We start from the raw sequence: 18,964 nt of genomic DNA on the forward strand, positions 1-18,964 counted from the left end.
GTATTCCTTCATTATGTATGACAATAATTATAGGCTTTATATAGTATCACATTAAGAAAACTTTTTTCTAGTTTTCCAAGAGTTTTATCATTATTATTATTATTATTTTTTTCATTTTTCCGAAGCTGGAAACGGGGAGGCAGTCAGACAGACTCCCGCATGCGCCCGACCGGGATCCACCCAGCATGCCCACCAGGGGGCGATGCTTTGCCCCTCTGGGGCGTCGCTCTGTTGCGTCCAGAGCCATTCTAGCGCCTGAGGCAGAGGCTACAGAGCCATCCCCAGCGCCTGGGCCATCTTTGGTCCAGGGGAGCCTCGCTGCGGGAGGGGAAGAGAGAGACAGAGAGGAAGGAGAGGGGGAGGGGTGGAGAAGCAAATGGGTGCCTCTCCTGTGTGCCCTGGCCGGGAATCGAACCTGGGACTCCTACACACCGGGCCGACGCTCTACCGCTGAGCCAACTGGCCAGGGACAGTTTTATCATTATTTTGAATTTTGTCAAATACTTAAAAAATTTATTTATTTATTGGTTTTTATAGAGAAAGGGAGAGAGACTGAAAGAGAAAGAGAGACATCAATTTGTGGCTCCACTCATTCATGCCATCAGGGATTGAATCTGAAACCTTGGCATGTCAGGACGGTGCTCCAACTATACTACCCAGCCAGGGCTTTCAAATGCTTTTGTGAAAAAAATCGCTATTAAGATAATATGGTATTTCTCCTTTATTCTGTTAATATGAAGAGTTATAGTGATTTTTTTATTTTTGTATTTTTTTTAATTTATTTATTCATTTTAGAGAGGAGAGGGAGAGACAGAGAGAGAGAAGGGGGGGGAGGAGCTGGAAGCATCAACTCCCATATGTGCCTTGACCAGGCAAGCCCAGGGTTTCGAACCGGCGACCTCAGCATTTCCAGGTCGACTCTTTATCCACTGCGCCACCATAGATCAGGCCTATAGTGATTTTTAAAATATATATATATTTTATTGATTTTAGAGAAAGGAAGGGAGGAGCAGGAAGCATCAACTTGTAGTAGTTGCTTCTCATATATGGTTTTGAACTGGCGACTTAGAATTCCAGGTTGATGCTCTAATTTATTGTGCCACCACACTCCAGGCTAGTGATCTTGAGATATGTTACATGCAGTAAAATTTATCCAGGGCCTTTTTTTTTTTTTAAGTGAAATGAGGGAAGATAGATAGACAGACACCCACTCATATGTGCCCTGACCAGGATCCACCCAGCAACCCCTGTCTGGGGCTGATCAACTTGGTTCATATCAACTGAGCTATATCCTCAGCATCTGAGGTTGATGCTCAAACCAACAAAACCACTGGCTGCAAGAAGGGAAGGGAGAGGGAGGGGAAGAGAAGCAGATGGTCGCTTCTCATGTGTACCCTGACCGGGATCAAACCTGCAACCTGACCAAGGCTTTTATTCAGTGATTTTTGAAAATTTTATATATTTTTGTAACTACCACCACAGTCAGCATATAGAACACTTTTTTGTGTGTGTGTGGCATAGAGAGAAAGTCAGAGAGAGGGACAGATAGGGACAGACAGAAAGAGAGGGAGAGAGATGAGAAGCATCAATTCTTCATTGTGGCTCCTTAGTTGTTCATTGATTACTTTCTTATATGTGCCTTGATCAGGGAGCTACAGCAGACCAAGTGACCCCTTGCTCGAGCCAGTGACCTTGGGCTCAAGCTAGTGAGCCTTGCTCAAACCAGATGAGCCCATGCTCAAGCTGGTGACCTTGGGGTCTTGAACCTGGGTCCTCCACATCCCATTCCGACACTTTCAACTGCGCCACCGCCTGGTCAGGCTAGAATATTTCTCTTACTTGCAGAGTTCCATCGTTCCCATTTGTAGTCCTCCATTCTCAGCCTTTGGCAACCACTGATCTCTTTTCTATTCTTAGTTTTTTGTTGTTGTTGTTTTTGTGACAGAGACAGAGAGAGGGACGGATAGGGACAGACAGACAGGAAGGGAGAGAGATGAGAAGCATCAGTTCTTCGTTGTGGCACCTTAATTGTTTAGTGATTGCTTTCTCATATGTGCCTTGATGGAAGGACTTCAGCAGACCGAGTGACCCCTTTGCTCAAGCCAGCGACCTTGTGCTCAAGTTGGTGAACCTTGCTCAAACCAGATGAACCTGCACTCAAGCTGGCAACCTTGGGGTTTCAAACCTGAGTTTTCTGTGTCCTAGTCTGCAGTTAGAAACTCTATCCACTGTGCCACTGCCTGGTCAGGCTCTATTCTTAGTTTTGTATATAATGGTGTCATCCAGTATATACCCTTTTGCACCTGGTATCTTTCACTTAGGGTAATGCTTTTGAGATTCATTTATGTTTGTTCCTTTTCATTGCTGGGTAGTATTCTATTGCATAGATATACTACATTATTATTTTTTATACTAAATTATTTTATTTGCTCACCGGTTGATGGGGTTTGGGGCTGTTTCCTGTTTTTGCCTGTTTTGACTAAAGCTTCAGTCTCATATAGGTCTTTGACAGACATACATTTTTATTTTTCTTGGGTAAAAACTAGGAGTGGCATTGCTTGGTCTTATGGTAAATGTATGTTTAACTTTATAACAAACTATTTTCTGTCTACTGCCATACCACCCTGAATGCGCCTGATCTCGTCTGATCTCGGAAGCTAAGCAAGGTCAGGCCTGGTTAGTACTTGGAAGGGAGAAATATAACAAACTATTTTCCAAAGTAACTGTACCATTTTACTTTTACACCGGCAATGTATGAGATTTATAGTGGATCTGCATCTTTTTTTTTTTTTTTTTTTGTGACAGAGACAGAGAGAAGGACAGATAGGGACAGACAGAAAGGGAGAGGGATGAAAAGCATCAATTTTTTGTTTCTGCACTTTAGTTGTTCATTGATAGCTTTCTCATATGTGCCTTGACCAGGGGTTCAGGGGTTGGGGAACTACGGCAGAGCGAGTGACCCCTTGCTCAAGCCAGTGACCTTGCGCTTTAAGCTAGCTACCGTGGGATTATGTCTATGATCCTATACAAAAGCCAGCGACCCTGTGCTCAAGCCGGATGAGTCCGTGTTCAAGTCGACGACCTTCGGTTTCACACCTGGGTCTTCTGCATCCCAGTTCGACTGCACCACTGCCTGGTCAGACAGATTTTTTAATTTTTTAACATTTTTTTTTTTAAGAGAGAGAGAGAGAAGTTGGAGAGGAGCAGGAAGCATCAACTTCCATATATGCCTTGTCCAGGGAAGCCACGGTTTCAAATCTGCAACCTCAGTGTTCTAGGTTGATGCTTTATTCACTGCACCACCACAGGTCAGGCTATCTTTTATTTTTAAATTACAGTTGACATACAGTATTATATTAGTTCCAAGTGTATACCCCAGTGATTAGACATTATATAACTTACTAAGTGATCATCCTTTATCACTTTCTGATATTTTTTATAATTTTATGTTTCTTTTGTGTCTATCACCTTGTTGGGTATACTTCAAGTCAGTCTATTTCTGTTTAGGTTACACGAATGTAAGATGTGTATGTTTGAATGCTACCTTATTTTTTCCCTTTAAAATCTATTTTACAAGAGACAAAAATGAGACTATTGCCAAGGTTACCCCGTTAAGGTTCCAGATAGGAAAGACATGAGCAGTATACATACTAATTAAGACTACAAATTCTAAAGCTAGAGTGCTTGGCTTCAAAACATGGCTCTATCATTACTAGCACTTGGGAAAGTTTCTTAATCTGTTTGCCTCAGTGTCTTTATCTATATAGTGACAAAAAGAATAGTGCCTACCTCATAAGGTTGTTATAAGGAGTAAGTGAATTAATATTTATAAAGTGTATAGAAGAATGTCTGATATAAAATAAACATTCAGTATTGTGGAGCTGTGCATTTAAATTTGTATGATTTTATTAACCTGTGTCACTCTAATAAATTCAATGAAAAGTTAAAAAATAATATTTAGTGAAAGTTAACTGTTATTGTGATAGTTCTGCCATCTCCACCATTATCACCACTGCCACATCATTGCCTTTGATTTCCAGGACCAGACAGCTGATAGCTTGTTTTTCTTTTACAAGGTTGCCTTTTGGGGTTAAGTTCTGGGTGCAGTTATTTTTTTATTTATTTGCAGAAGAGCAACACAATGAAGAAAGTGAGAAAAGGCAGAAAAAGAAAAAGGGTACCAAGAGAAAACGAGATGGAAGGGGTCAAGAAGAAGGGACTTTGGCTTATGACCCAAAACTGGATGATACACTTGACCGTACCTTAGAGGATGGCGCCAAGCAGCACAATCTGACAGCAGTCAATGTGCGAAACATCCTGCATGTGAGTAAGACCTGGACAGCTGTGTAATTGGAATGGAATTTTTTCATGGAAAGCAAATATAAGTACTCAGGAAATTCTTGACTCTTGGTATGTGAATTATTAATTTTGTGAGTTAACTATGGCAAAGCATTTCACATTGAAAGATAGCCTTCTCTTTACACAAGTTTGAAATCTGAACACATATTCAAGAGCTTAACTGGAAAGATAAACTGTTCCTCTGCTTCTTTCCACTAATTTGATTGTTTACTGTATTACTTATTAGATTTGAAGATGATATTTACACTGGATTTATATTCTCTTGTGGGTTAATATGCCTGAAAATATCAGTTTACAGTACTTGGCACATATGCAAATACTGTTCTTTGATATGTAGCAACACAGCTATTTATAAATCCTTTGTTGTTTATTGCTGTTTCTCTTAAGCATATAGTTACCTCAGAATCTCTTCCTTTTTGAGAGAGAGAGGGAGGGACAGAGACAGGAAGGGCGATAGGGAAGACATGAGAAGCATCAACTGATAGTTGCAGCACTTTAGTTGTTCATTGATTGCTTCTCATTTATGCCTTGACGAGAGTAGGGGAGGGGCTCCAGCTGAGCCAGTGGCCCCTTGCTCAAGGCAGTGACTTTGGGCTTCAAGCCAGCGACCTTTGGACTCAAGCCAGCGACCATGGGATCATGTCTATGATCTCGTGCTCAATCCGATGAGCCCACGCTCAAGCCAGAGACCTTGGGATTTCAAACCTGGCACCTCAGTATCCCAGGTCGATGCTCTGTCCACTGTACCACCACTGGTCAGGCCAGAATCTTTTTTTCATATGAGCCATTCCTATTCCCTGTAGCAGCTGATAAGATTGGTCCATTTGCTGCTACATTGCTTGAAGCTTTGTGCTTTTGTCCAAAACTTGCTTCTTTACTTTCAGTTGCCTTGCATTATCCCATTTTGAAGCTCTTTAAATATCTAGCTCTTGTTTGTCACTACCTATGTCTAGTAGAATTATAGAGATGAATATTATCTAGATGACACATCTTTGTTGCATAATGTAAAATTTTCTCTCTCTCCAGGAAGTAATCACAAATGAACATGTGGTAGCGATGATGAAAGCAGCCATCAGTGAGACAGAAGATATGCCAATGTTTGTGAGTAATTGATTGTCATTTTAATGTCATGTAAATAGTTTGACAATTGGGGGCCAAGTTAGCATCTGAAAACTCAAAGAATCACATGATAATTTTTATTGACTCTTTTCATTTTTCTTTCTTTAGGAACCCAAAATGACTCGCTCTAAACTTAAGGAAGTGGTGGAAAAAGGAGTGGTGGGTGTTCTGCTTTTTCTTTATTGTTTATTTAGGTTGGTAAATAAAATCTAATTTCAGGTTAGTTGTAGGGAAAAAAATAAAAGAAAAATTTATTGTGGTCTGGGTTGCCTTTTTTTTGTTTTTAAGATTTTATTTATTGACTTTATAGAATGGGGGTAGTGAGAAGTATCAACTCATAGTTGCTTCACTTTAGTTGTTCACTGCTTGCTTATCGTATGTAGCTGGACTGTGCAGGCCCAGAGTTTTGGGCTGGTGACCTCAGTGTTCTAGTTCGACGCTCTATCCACTGCGCCACCACAGGCCAGGCTGGGTTTGCCTGCTTCAAGAAAGATTTGTAAAAGACAATATATGAAATCATTATCATACTTTCTTTTTATCTTATTTGATGTGGAAATACTGCTTTTTTGGAAGTACTAGATAGATAACTATTTAGAATTGTTGAAAGCAATGAGAGAGGTTAGCTTTTCTATTCATGTTATATGTGGCAGTGTTTAGAGTAGTACTTTTCAGTGTGTCCCAGGGACCACTTGCATCAAGATCACCGTGGTGTAGGTTTTCTCAGGAGTGCTTATTAAAAGTACACATCTTAGGTTCACCTCAGACCTAAAAATCAGGATTCATGGGTAGAGCCTGGGAATATGCACTGTTGAAAACACTAGTTCGTTTGCACACTAGAGTGTGAAGATTTCTGAAGTATTTTGGAACAGCAAGGTCTTTGAAGCTTGGGACTATGTTACGTCCTGCTTAACAAATACTTGTCCAGTTTTTGCTTACCTTTCTGTGACAAAGCAGGTGATAGTTCTGAGGAAATTCATTCTTCTGATAGGAAGGAAGATGGACTCAAATATGCCTATTGTAGTTTTTATCTGTCTAATTCTGTTCCTTGCAACCCTGTAGAAGAAATAAGTTTGTTCCTCTTCCACATGACCTTTCCTCTAGTTGAAGAAAACTAGTGTGTTTTCCTGTTACATTCTTTTCTTGGTAAAGGTCCCCTAATTTTTTACTGATCTTTATGTGACAAGGCTTTAAGTATCTTTACCAATCATTCTTTTTTTCTGAGTATTCCTAGTTTGTCTATATCATTTTAATAGTATGCCCAAAGTGGAATCTGCTGCTCCGAATGTGGTTTAACTAGTACAGATTAAAGTTAGGTTATCCCCTCAATGTTCCAGATACTATATTTCTCTTAATGCAGCCTGAGGTTACATTGGATCATATATTTTTTACTCAGTGAGAGGAGAGGAAGTAGAGACAGATTCCTGTATGCACCCCAACCAGGATCCACTGGGCAAGCACACTAGTGGGCAACGCTGTGCCCATGTGGTACATTGCTCTATTGCTCAGCAACTGAGCTCTTCTTTAGCACCTGAGGTGGAAGCCATGAAGTCATTCTCAGCACCCGGCTGCCAACTTGTTCCAGTTGAGCCATGGCTGCAGGAGGGGAGGAGAGGGAGAGAGAAGCAAGAGGGGGAGGGGTAGAGAAGCAGATGGTTGCTTCTCCTGTGTGTTCTGACTGGGAATTGAACCCAGGACATCCACACACCAGGCTCATGCTCTACCACTGAGCCAGCCATCCAGGGCCAGACAGTATACTTCAGTTTGACTAATCCTGGTTGCATAACGTGAATTGTCATCTCTCTCCAGGAAGTACACAAATGAACACGTGGTAGCTATGTTGAAAGCGGCTGTCCATGAGACAGAAATTATATGAAGTCTACCTGACATATAGAGTAAATAACATTAATTCCATGTTTGATTTGGAATAAATGGCCAAGGAGATCCAAATGAGGCTCTGGATTATATTGACCAACCACATATATAGGTGTGGAGAAATTGAATACCCAAGACTAGCTTAGGTGGGAAAGCAGGATTAGAATTCTTCCTGCTTGTTAATGCTTACTAAACAGATTCCAATATACTTCAAGATGCTGCCTTGCCTTTCTGATGGATTTGGCAATAGGAAAACTGATTGGTTCAGAAACAAACATGAGAAGGGGTGGACCTGAGTGACATCATCCTCTTTACTTTGTACGGGCCTAACTACACATGGTAGGGCTGAGGATAAGTGGAAAATCTGAGGCGCCTGTAGAGACAGAACATAGTGGCCTAATGGATTTTGTCCATAAGATGATTTTGATTGGGTCACAAGTAAATGATCAAGAAATTATACACTCCAATGGCATTTTGTCAACAGTATGTAGGAGCTTTAAAAAATTCTTTAAAAACTTTTCCTCCCCAACTGTACTGTTTTAAAACATGTAAAAAGTTGAAAGAATTTTAGTAAATCTATATTCCATTTAGATTTTAACAATTATGAAATTTTGCCATATTTGCTTTATAACTATATCTATATCTATATTGTTTTTCTCTGTGTTTTTTGTAGTTGTGGACAACTTGACACTTCACCCCTAAATCTTTTCATAAGAACTCTTGGTGGCTGGCTTTTTTTTGTTTGTTTTTTGTGACAGAGTCAGAGAGAGGGACAGATAGGGACAGACAGAATGGAAGGGAGAGAGCTGAGAAGCATCAATTCTTCGTTGCAGCACCTTAGTTGTTCATTGATTGCTTTCTCATATGTGCCTCGACTGGGGGGCTACAGCAGACCGAGTGACCCCTTGCTTGAGCCAGCGACCTTGGGCTCAAGCTGGTGAGCCTTGCTCAAACCAGATGAGCCTGCGCTCAAGCCGGTGAGCTCGGGGTCTCGAACCTGGGTCCTCCGCATCCAATCCAACATTCCATCCACTGTGCCACCGCCTGGTTAGGCGTGGCTGGCTTTTTGGAGGCATACTTATGATAGATTTATGTACTTGACTGAAAGAAATACTGATATAAAAAGGCTACTAACACCTCTAATACTGTAGTTTTTGCATTCATTATTCCATGTGAACGCAAGCTATGATATAAAGAAGGCAAGACAGGTACAGGGTCTTACTAGTTTTAAAGCAGTAATGCTAGTGATGGAAATAGATTTGTATTTCCTTTTCTTCTGTTAAGCTCTGACAAATATTTGAGATTATACCCTCAGGGATAATTAATACTCCTAGCTCAGTGCAGCTCCATGGTAGGTAGATGACTCTTTGTGATGGTAAAAAGGAAGTAAAACGTAAAAGTCTGTTTCAGTTAAGAAAACTTAATGATATTCTTTGTTGGTAGGTAATTCCAACATGGAATATTTCACCAATTAAGAAGGCCAGTGAAATTAAGGTAAACTTGGAAAAGGTAATTCTTATTCTTTTTTAAAAAAATTCAGTGAGGAGGGGAGGCAGAGACAGACTCCTACATGCCTCCCGACCGGCATCCATCCGGAAAGCCCACTAGGGGGTGATGCTCTGCCCATTTGGGGCACTGCTTCGTTGCTCAGCAACCAAGCTTTTCTTAGCAGCTGGGGTGAAGGCCATGGACCCATCCTCAGTGCTCAGGTCCAGCTTGCTCCAATCGAGCCATGGCTGCAGAAGGGGAAGAGAGAAGTGAGAGGGGGAGTGGTGGAGAAGCAGATGGTGATTTCTGTGTGTCCTGACTGGGAATCAAACCCAGGACATCCACACACTGGGCTGATGCTCTACCACTGAGCCAACTGGCCAGGGCCCAATTCTTATTCTTTTCCAGAAAGATTTCATCAATTTTGAAACCTAAGTACTCTCTTCCTATTTGTTGACATTTTAGGAACTTTCAATTTAAATTTTTTAAATTCCAGCTTAAATTTTTTACTCTATTACTTGTAGGTTTGACTCTTGCTAGTAATTAACTCCTGCTTCTTGTTATTTGCTTTAGCTCCTTTTGCTCTTAGGATGTTTTTTTCTTTGCCTTTTTCCCCTTATTTTTGAAATACATATGATTTATATTTCCTTTTTACTTTATTTCTTTCTGTAATTGTACTTATGAAGCCTCCTCAGTTTGTGGATATTAACCTTGAAGAAGATGATTCCTCAGATGAAGAGTACCAGCCAGATGATGAAGAAGAGGATGAGACTGCTGAAGAGGTCAGTGGTGACCCTTGTGAGTGTTAATTGATAATACACAAAAAAATTGGGCTCAATACGGCAGAGTATATTTTGCTTCCATAGTAATTAGCTGTTTTATAAAGAGGATTAAAACACAGTTCTTTTTTCTACTCACTTCTTTGCATAAATCCAAGATTGTGAGGTGTCATCTTCATTTTTCATGTCTTGAATCATGACATATAACATGGATATAATAGAATAAAAATATCCAGCTTAATTATAGAGCTAATCCTCATGAAACTTCTCCAAAGTCATATACAGTGTGTCCGTAAAGTTATGGTACACTTTTGACCGGTCACAAGAAAGCAACAAAAGACGATAGAAATGTGAAGTCTGCACCAAATAAAAGGAAAACTCTCCAGTTTCATACCTATTCAGTGCAGCTTTTTTAGGGCTCCTTAGGTAGCTATCCCGTATAGCCTCTACAGACTCATCACTGACTGATAGCCTACCAGAACGGGGTTTCTCCACCAAACTACCGGTTTCCTTCAACTGCTTATCCCACCCAGTAATGTTATTCCTATGTGGTGGCGCTTCATTATAAACGCGCCGATATTCACATTGCACTTTGGTCACGGATTCGAATTTAGCGAGCTACAGAACACACTAAACTTTCCTCTGTACCACCCACATCTTGACTGGCATGGCCGTGGCTGCTCCGCTGTATACATGGTGTTACGTCGTCATCTGCGCATGCGCACTTGCTGCCACATCATCCTACAGAAACTGGGAGGGTTTTCATTTTATTTGGTGCAGATTTCAACATTTCTATCGTCTTTTGTTGCTTTCCTGTGACCAGTCAAAAGTGCACCATGACTTATGGACACACTATAACATTGCCAGAATACCCCTTATTTGCCTATCCTAATCATAATCATTTATCTCCTCCTAAAGATAATGATTATCCTGACTTTTTGGTAATTATTTTCTTGGTTTTGTTTATAGTTATATCACCTAAATGTACAGCTTTATACACCATAGTTCATTTTTTTACTGTTTTTGAATCTTATATAAATGGATCCATAGTGTGTATTCTTTTGTGTCCGACTTTTCTTTTCAAAATTAATTCTTTGAAATTCATGTATATTATTGCTTATATCTATAGTTATAGCTATACATACAGTGGTACCTTGAGATGCAAGTTTGATTTGTTCTGTAACCGAGCTCATAAGTCAGTCAACTCGTATATCAAAACAAATTTCTCCTGTTTAAAATAACTGAAATAGATTTAATTTGTTCTAGCCCTGTGAAATATCCCCAAACCATCCTAAATTATGAAAAAAGACATGTTTTTAATTAAGAAACACACATGTATACTTTACCAATGCATAACAAAATATATGAAATAAAATAAAAAAGTGTTATTAGTACTGTATTCTTACCTTGGAGACAGACGAGTGCGGCTAACGGAGGTGAATAGCGGAGGAGGTGGGAAGGAGGAAGGGATGCAGGCACTGTAGACACGTAAACTAAAACTGCACTTTCTTGACACTAACTGTAAACTAAAACTGCATTTTATTTACTTTAAACAAAACTAAAACTGCACTTTCTTTACTTAAAATGAAACCACAAAAACTTAATTATAAAAAAACGCATTTTCTTAACTTGAAACTTAACCTAAGCTTAACATTATGTATTTTTCATTTAATCATCACCTGTTTTTGCCTTTTTGGCTGCACTTTCGGCACTTTCACTTGCAGGACTTTTGAATAAAAATCTATCCAAAGAGGTTTGCTTTTGCCTGCCTTTTAAAATGTTACGGAAATGTGACAAACAAGTGTTATTAAAAAGTGCTGAAGCACGACCAGTTGAAACTTTTTCTGGGTGTTTCTTTTCAGTGAAACTTGAAAGCTTCTCCCACATTGCCAGCATGTCTTTAATTTCACTTGTAAAAACCACTTTTTTTTTTTTTTGACCAGAGTAACAGGCTTTATTGAAAAGAAGGAAGGAACCCTGCTGGGCACTTCTCCCGGGGAGAAGAGCACCAGTTTCAGACTATGAGGCGAATTTTATAGGGCTTTGGAAAGCCTGAGGGGGTACTGAGTCAGAAGTTCTGGTATGTTCCCTTTTACAGTTTTACGATTTCAGCTCTCTGGAATGCTCCTCCTTGGGTAGTTGATCAGCTTTCTGGACCTTTTCTGCCTAAGGGGCGATTGTCCAGGAAGTAAGGGTGAGGTCAGGCAGCCAGGTGGAACGACAAAAGGGCAGTTAGAATTTCATATATCATGTCTAAACTCTGGTATGATAAAAAAGGAAAAGAGGTGAGGGGAAGGAGAGAGTATGGGGTTCAGGAAGGAGGTTTGTCTCAGACTGGCCATCTTCTGATGGCCGGCTACTTCCTTCTGTTATCCCTATTGGGGCCTCCTTCGTGAATCCCCTCCCGGGGTAGTTGGAGTAGAGGTGTAAAAGCATTTGATTGTCGGTAATCCTGGAGATTTCTCTCATTCGAGCCTGCAGGAACATTGTTCAGAGTAGGGGTGTATTTATAGGGTTCCAGATTTTTCTGTTTCATGAGGGCAGGTTTCAGCGTTGGTGGGTAGGGTTAGGTAGATTTTTCCAACTTTCTGATTGGTGAAGGTCTGCATGCAGTTCTGTAAGAAACTTCTGGTCCAGCAGGGGTTCAGGACAGGGTTAGACTGCCGGACAATCAACCCTGTCCTGGGTTTCGGCTCTAAATGTTGGAATTCATGGGAGTCCAAAAGACCAGAGTAACAGGCTTTATTGAAAGGAGGAAAGGAACCTTGCCGGGCACTTCTCCCGGGGAGAAGAGCCTAGAAACCACTTTCTCCGACTCTTACCTCCTCCTCACTACTAATCTCTTGCAGAAGCTCCCTATGTTGCATCATCTGTAGCTCCTTCAACTCCTCAGTTGAGCGTTCCCCCTCATGTTTCTCGAAGAGCTTGTTTACGTCACCCTCATCTACCTCCAGACCCACAGACTTTCCAAGGGACACAATCTCCAATGCTTCTACCTTGGTCTCAGTCTCAGTCTCTGGTTCGAATCCTTCAAAGTCCCTGTCTGCAACAACATCAGGCCATAACTTTTTCCATGCCGAGTTCAAGGTTCTTGTAACCTCTTGCCATGCCAAGTCAATAATGTGTAAACATATACGATGTAGTGATCTTTCCAAAACTCTCGAAGGTTTAGAATTGCATTCTCAGTCACCTCAAAGCAGCAGCAGAACAAGTGCTTCGTGTAAAGCTTTTTAAAGTTGGAAATGACCTATTGATCCATAGGTTGCAAGATTGAAGTTGTGTTGGGTGGTAGAGGACTTTCATGAATTTGAACTCATCGAGAATGTCATCTTCAAGACCAGGTGGGTGGGCTAGAGCATTATCAAGGATTTCCTTGAAGATATTTCTTCACTGCAGGACCAAAGACGAGATTTTCCCATTCAATAAAAACTGCCACATAACCCATGCCCTAGCATTGGCGTGCCACATAACGTGCCGTTTTTCTTTAAGAATCTTGTGAGTCTTAAAGGCTTGAGGATTTTTGGAATGATACACTAGCAGTGCCTTGACTTTACAGTCAACGCTAGCATTTGCACACAATGCAAGGCTCAGACAGTCCTTCATGAAAGGACCTGGAGAAGCCTGGCAGCTTCTCTGCAGTGATGAAAGTCCTCCGGGGCATTATTTTCCAAAACAATCCTGTTTAGTCACAGTTGAACACTTGTTGGGGGATGTAGCCTTCCTTTGTGATAAGTGCAGCAAAACATGCGATGTATTCCTCAGCTGCCTTAACGTCAGCACTCGCAACTTCACCATGCCTCACCACTGAATGGATGCCAGATCTCTTGAAAGTTTCAAACCAGCCGTGACTTGCCTTAAACGTATCTTCTGCTGCCTCTTTTGAGGTTGATGGTTCTTCTTCAAGCCGTTGTAAATAATACGTGCCTTTTTGCATATTACAGGCTCCGTCACTGTATCTCCTGCCAGCTCTTTCTCTTGCACCCACACCAGCAGAAGCTTCTCCATTTCTTCATGGATATTTGTCCTTAATTGGGACAGAACTGTAGTTCCCTTCGCTGGATTTGCGTTTTTGATGGCATCCTTTTGTTTAAGGATGGTACAAATTGTAGATGTATTGCAGTTGTACAGCCTTGCCAGTTCAATCACTCATACACCACACTCATGTTTTTCTATTATTTCTTGCTTTACTTCTATCGACATCACTCTCTTCTTCTCACCACTGTCTTTTACACCTGCTTTCTTCAGCTGCATGATAGCACACAAAAAAAGTTAGTAAAAAATGCAAAAATGATGCAAGAACGAGTACAGCACACGAGATTTGACTTGATTCTGCAGGTAACACGTGAGAAAGAATGAGATGCTGGTGTTGTGCTGCTGATACTGGACCCGTGTGTCAACGCACCAACTAGCTGTAGCTTCCCGAATCATGACTCATATCTTGGAATTTCGCTCGGATCTCGAACAAAAATATGGACCAAGTCACAACTTGTATCTTAAAAAAAATTTATATGTTGGTCTGCTCGTATCTCAAGGTACCACTGCAGTTAGTTTTCATCTCTGTGTAGTAATCTATTTCTTAATGTATTCTTTGATTTGTTTGTAAAAGGATTTTAAATGAATGCCTTTAATTTTACAAAGTTTGGCCCTAGCCAGGTAGCTTATTCAATTGGAGTGTCATCCCAATAAACCAAGGTTGCAGGTTCAGTCCTCTTTAGGGCACATACAAGAAGCAGCTGGAGAATGCATAAATAAGTGAAATAACATATCAATGTTTCTTTCCCTCCCTCCCTCCCTCCTTCCCTCGCTCTTCCTTCCTCACTCTCTCAAATCAAGAAATATTAAAATTTCTTTTAAATTTTACAAAGTTTGCATTACTAATGAACATAGTGATCTGATGATCCCTATCCCCAACTTCAGAATTCAAGCTTCTGTTTAAATTGTGTTTTCTCTTCTTACTCTAATTGAGTGATTGATATTTTGTGATTTATTCTCTCGAGATACTTCAAACTAAGTAGAATAAGTTAGAGGCATAGATAAAAAAGTGAACCACGATTTGTTTTATAGAGTTTATTGGAAAGTGATGTTGAAAGCACTGCTTCATCTCCACGTGGGGCAAAGAAATCAAGACTGAGGCAGTCTTCTGAGATGATTGAAACAGATGAAGACAGTGGGATATTATCAGAGGTAAATCTGCATCATACAAAGGATTAAGTTATAACTATAAATGGATTATTTGTCCATGGTAATTCTGCACTATTACTCTTTTCAAACCCGAATCAAAATCCATAATTATACCTGTCTTCCTGGTATTTTTTTTTTTTTTTTTCCCCTGAAGCTGGAAACGGGGAGAGACAGACAGACTCCCGCATGCGCCCGACTGGGATCCACCTGGCACGCCCACCAGGGGTGGACGCTCTGCCCACCAGGGGGCGATGCTCTGCCCCTCTGGGGCGTCGCTCTATTGCGACCAGAGCCACTCCAGCGCCTGGGGCAGAGGCCAAGGAGCCATCCCCAGCGCCCGGGCCATCTTCGCTCCAATGGAGCCTCGGCTGCGGGAGGGGAAGAGAGAGACAGAGAAGAAGGAGAGGGGGAGGGGTGGAGAAGCAGATGGGCGCTTCTCCTGTGTGCCCTGGCCAGGAATCGAACCCGGGACTTCTGCACGCCAGGCCGACGCTCTACCACTGAGCCAACCGGCCAGGGCCCTTCCTGGTATTTTTGATTGATTATTAGTGTTTAGATTTCAAAGTCTCTGAAATCAATGAACATTTAAGTGAAAACTGAACATAGGGAGAGAGCTTTTCTGAGTTCTCATTAAGGGGCCAAATATGAATGACTAGCAGTTTCTTTTCTTTTACCCTTCTCTTTTTCATACCTGTTTTCTAATAATGTCCTAAAACCATTTTTATTAGATTTCCTACTTATGGTAACCTAAATAGCATCTTGTTAGCTTCATTGGATGTAGCGTGAAACCTAAGTAGATTAATATACCTGACAGAGCCTTTGTTCTTATGTACCTCTAGATGGGAAGGGAAAGATTACTAACATATGAAAGGCATGCTTTTCTCTCCTTACTTCTTTTTTACCCCTCTCTCCTTCCATTCCTTTTATTTACTTTTTAATGTGCTTGCATCTTTTAATCAGGCTGAGAAAGTCAACACACCTGCCATCAGGCACATCAGTGCTGAAGTAGTGCCTATGGGGCCCCCACCCCCGCCAAAGCCAAAACAGACCAGGGATAGTACTTTCATGGAGAAGTTGCACGCTGTGGATGAGGAACTGGCTTCCAGTCCGGTCTGCATGGATTCTTTCCAGGTAAACATAACTGTAAATCGCTGAGAAGGTAAAATGGAGTAATTTAGTTGTCAGGAACAACTAACTAAATTGTCCGTGGTGATTCTGCACCATGGGAAGGAAGAAAAACAGGGGTAAGATATTAAATTCTGATATAATAAGTAATAGTGATAAAATTGTCGGTCTTTGATACTCTATTTGGTTTGTGCTATTTTATTGTGAGAATGACAGCTCCTAAGGAAGGAATAAGGTATGTAGAAGAAGAGCATTTTTATATGTGGAACATAGGAACAACCTTCAGCCAGATTGCCCAAATACTAGCTTTTACCACAACTACCTATTTGTTCCCTCTTTTCCACTGTATGCACATACTTTTTTCCCCTGAATCACTGAGTATGTTGTAGTCATGATGCTGTTTTACCCCTAAATAGTTTAGTGTATATTTCCTAAAACTGAGGACATTTGGTTATGAAAATAAGGATAAAGTTATATTATCTAATTAAGTAATTTTCTCATTTAGAGTCTACCAGTTGACCCAGTAATGTCTTTTATTTATATATTTATATATTTATTTATTTATTTATTTATTTATTTATTTATTTCTGAAGCTGGAAACGGGGAGGCAGTCAGACAGACTCCCGCATGCGCCCGGCCGGGATCCACCTGGCACGCCCACCAGGGGGTGATGCTCTGCCCATCCAGGGCATCGCTCTGTCGCGACCAGAGCCACTCTAGCGCCTGGGGCAGAGGCCAAGGAGCCATCCCCAGCGCCCGGGCCATCTTTTGCTCCAGTGGAGCCTCGGCTGTGGGAGGGGAAGAGAGAGACAGAGAGGAAGAGAGGGGGAAGGGAGAAGCAGATGGTCGCCTCTCCTGTGTGCCCTGGCCGGGAATCGAACCCGGGACTTCCGCATGCAAGGCCAATGGTCTACCACTGAGGCAACCCGCCAGGGCCTATTTATTTATTTTAAAGATTTTATTTATTGATTTTAGGGAGAGGAGAAAGAGAGAAAGGTGGTGGGGGAGGAGCAGGAAGCATCAACTTCCATATGTGCCTTGACCAGGCAAGCCCAGGGTTTCGAACCAGCGACCTCAGCATTCTAGGTTGACACTTTATCCACTGTGCCACCACAGGTCAAGCGCCAGTAATGTCTTTTATAGCAAAACAAAAATTTTTTTTTACTGGTGTAGGAACCAATCCAGGATTGTGTGCTGTATTTAGTGATCTCTTAGTATCTTCTAATCTAGAACAGTTTCTCAGTCTTTCTTTGTTGTTTATAACCTCTACATTTTTTAACCGTATAGACCAATTACTTTACAAAATGTTCCTCAATTTTGTTATATCCTCATAGTAGGATTTAGATTATGCAATTTTCACACAAATACCATAGAAGTGACATGTCCTTTTTAGTGCATATCAGTAGACACATCCCATCTGTCATGTTAATTTTTATCACATGTTAAGGTGGTGACTGCTTGATTTCCTCACTGTGAAATTATTATTTTTCTATTTTAAAATTAATTAATGTTTCTTATGAGGGTATACTTTGAAGACAAACACCTTTTCACCCACTAATTTTAGAATTTATTGCTTATTCTTGCTTGAAATAATCATTACTAAGTTTATTGTCAAATGATGACTTTTTAAATTTCATCATTAGGAAGTTCCTAATGTTTCAGATTTTCTACACCAGTGTTATAGTTCAATCAAAAATATGTAAACAGCCTGACCAGGTGGTGGCGCAGTGAATAGAGCGTCAGACTGGGATGCAGAGGACCCAGGTTCGAGACCCCGAGGTCACCAGCTTGAGCGCGGGCTCATCTGGTTTGAGCAAAATGCCCACCAGCTTGAACCCAAGGTCACTGGCTCCAGCAAGGGGTTACTTGATCTGCTGAAGGCCCACGGTCAAGGCACATATGAGAAAGCAATCAATGAACAACTAAGGTGTTGCAATGCGCAATAAAAAACTAATGATTGATGCTTCTCATCTCTCTCCGTTCTGTCTGTCCCTGTCTATCCCTCTCTTTGACTCACTCTCCGTCTCTGTAAAAAAGAAATAAATAAAAATTAAAAAATTTAAAAAAATATGTAAATAGAGCATGTAAATATGTAAATGGAATAGCTCTGAAAAAAGTTATTTAATTTAATCACCTTTCTTTGGTGTGACTGCATAGTTGTGTTGGGGGGTAATAGTGTTTTATATAACCATTTATTCATGTACATACTGAAAGATGGAGGTTAGGGGAATAACAGTATACAAGACAAAAAAGGTCTTTTCTCTTGGAGCTGATTGTCTTTTGGAGAGAGAGAGAGACAGAGTGACAGAGACCATAAATACATAAATGATTTCAGATAGTGGTAAGTGCTATGAACTACCGTATTCCCCCATGTATAAGACACTCCTGTGTATAAGACGCACCTTAATTTTGGGGCCCAAAATTTGAAGGACAAAAAAGTATTACGGAAAGTTATTTAACTCAAGTTTTATTCATCATAAGATTCATACAACTCCTCATCATTGTCAGAACTCCTATGCATTAATCTGTCCTCATCTGTGTCTGATGACGAATCACTGTCTTCAACAATGAGCACAAAAACAAGCATGAAAAAGTGGGAAATGCAAGTAAAAAAAAAAAATCTACAACCACTGTATATTTTTATACACACCCAGTTTTTAGACACCAAATTTTTCTGGGGAAAGTGTGTCTTATACATGGGGAATGCCGTAAATGAAAACAAGGTGGTGCTCAGGAGAGTAGTTTATATAGAATGATTTTTTAAAAAGGCCTCTTGAGGAAGTGACGTTTGAGCTGAGATATGAATGAGAAGGAGCCAGGCATGTAAAAGATCTTCGAGGGGGAAAGGGTTCCTTAGAGAGGAAAATAGCGCATTCAAATTCCTTGTGTAAACAGTCTTGGCATGTTCCAGGGACAAAAATAAAAAGCTGAAGGATGAGGATTGGAGGAGTGGGGTCAGAGAACTTGGCAGGATTGGGGAATCATGAGGGTTTTGGAAAACCATGATAGAGAATTTAGTTTTTATTTTAACATTTAGAAAA

At 40.7% G+C, this 18,964-nt stretch overlaps 1 protein-coding gene across 6 annotated transcripts in view; it reads left to right on the top strand.

The window, feature by feature from the left end:
* GON4L (gon-4 like) overlaps nt 1-18,964 on the top strand; it is a 105,878-nt gene that overhangs the window by 14,837 nt on the left and 72,077 nt on the right. For 3 of the 6 annotated variants that reach the window (XM_066362234.1, XM_066362233.1, XM_066362235.1), the window contains exons 4-10: nt 4,130-4,323; nt 5,386-5,460; nt 5,587-5,637; nt 8,794-8,859; nt 9,525-9,620; nt 14,682-14,801; nt 15,759-15,929. In XM_066362234.1, the coding sequence (XP_066218331.1) occupies nt 4,130-4,323; nt 5,386-5,460; nt 5,587-5,637; nt 8,794-8,859; nt 9,525-9,620; nt 14,682-14,801; nt 15,759-15,929 (773 nt within the window). Of the gene's footprint in view, nt 1-4,129; nt 4,324-5,385; nt 5,461-5,586; nt 5,638-8,793; nt 8,860-9,524; nt 9,637-14,681; nt 14,802-15,758; nt 15,930-18,964 lie in introns of those variants that run through there. The other 3 variants (XM_066362236.1, XM_066362238.1, XM_066362237.1) reach the window with 3 other exon arrangements.

This window comes from Saccopteryx leptura, chromosome 2 (assembly GCF_036850995.1).
Source record: "Saccopteryx leptura isolate mSacLep1 chromosome 2, mSacLep1_pri_phased_curated, whole genome shotgun sequence".
NCBI classification, from domain to species: Eukaryota; Metazoa; Chordata; class Mammalia; order Chiroptera; family Emballonuridae; genus Saccopteryx; species Saccopteryx leptura.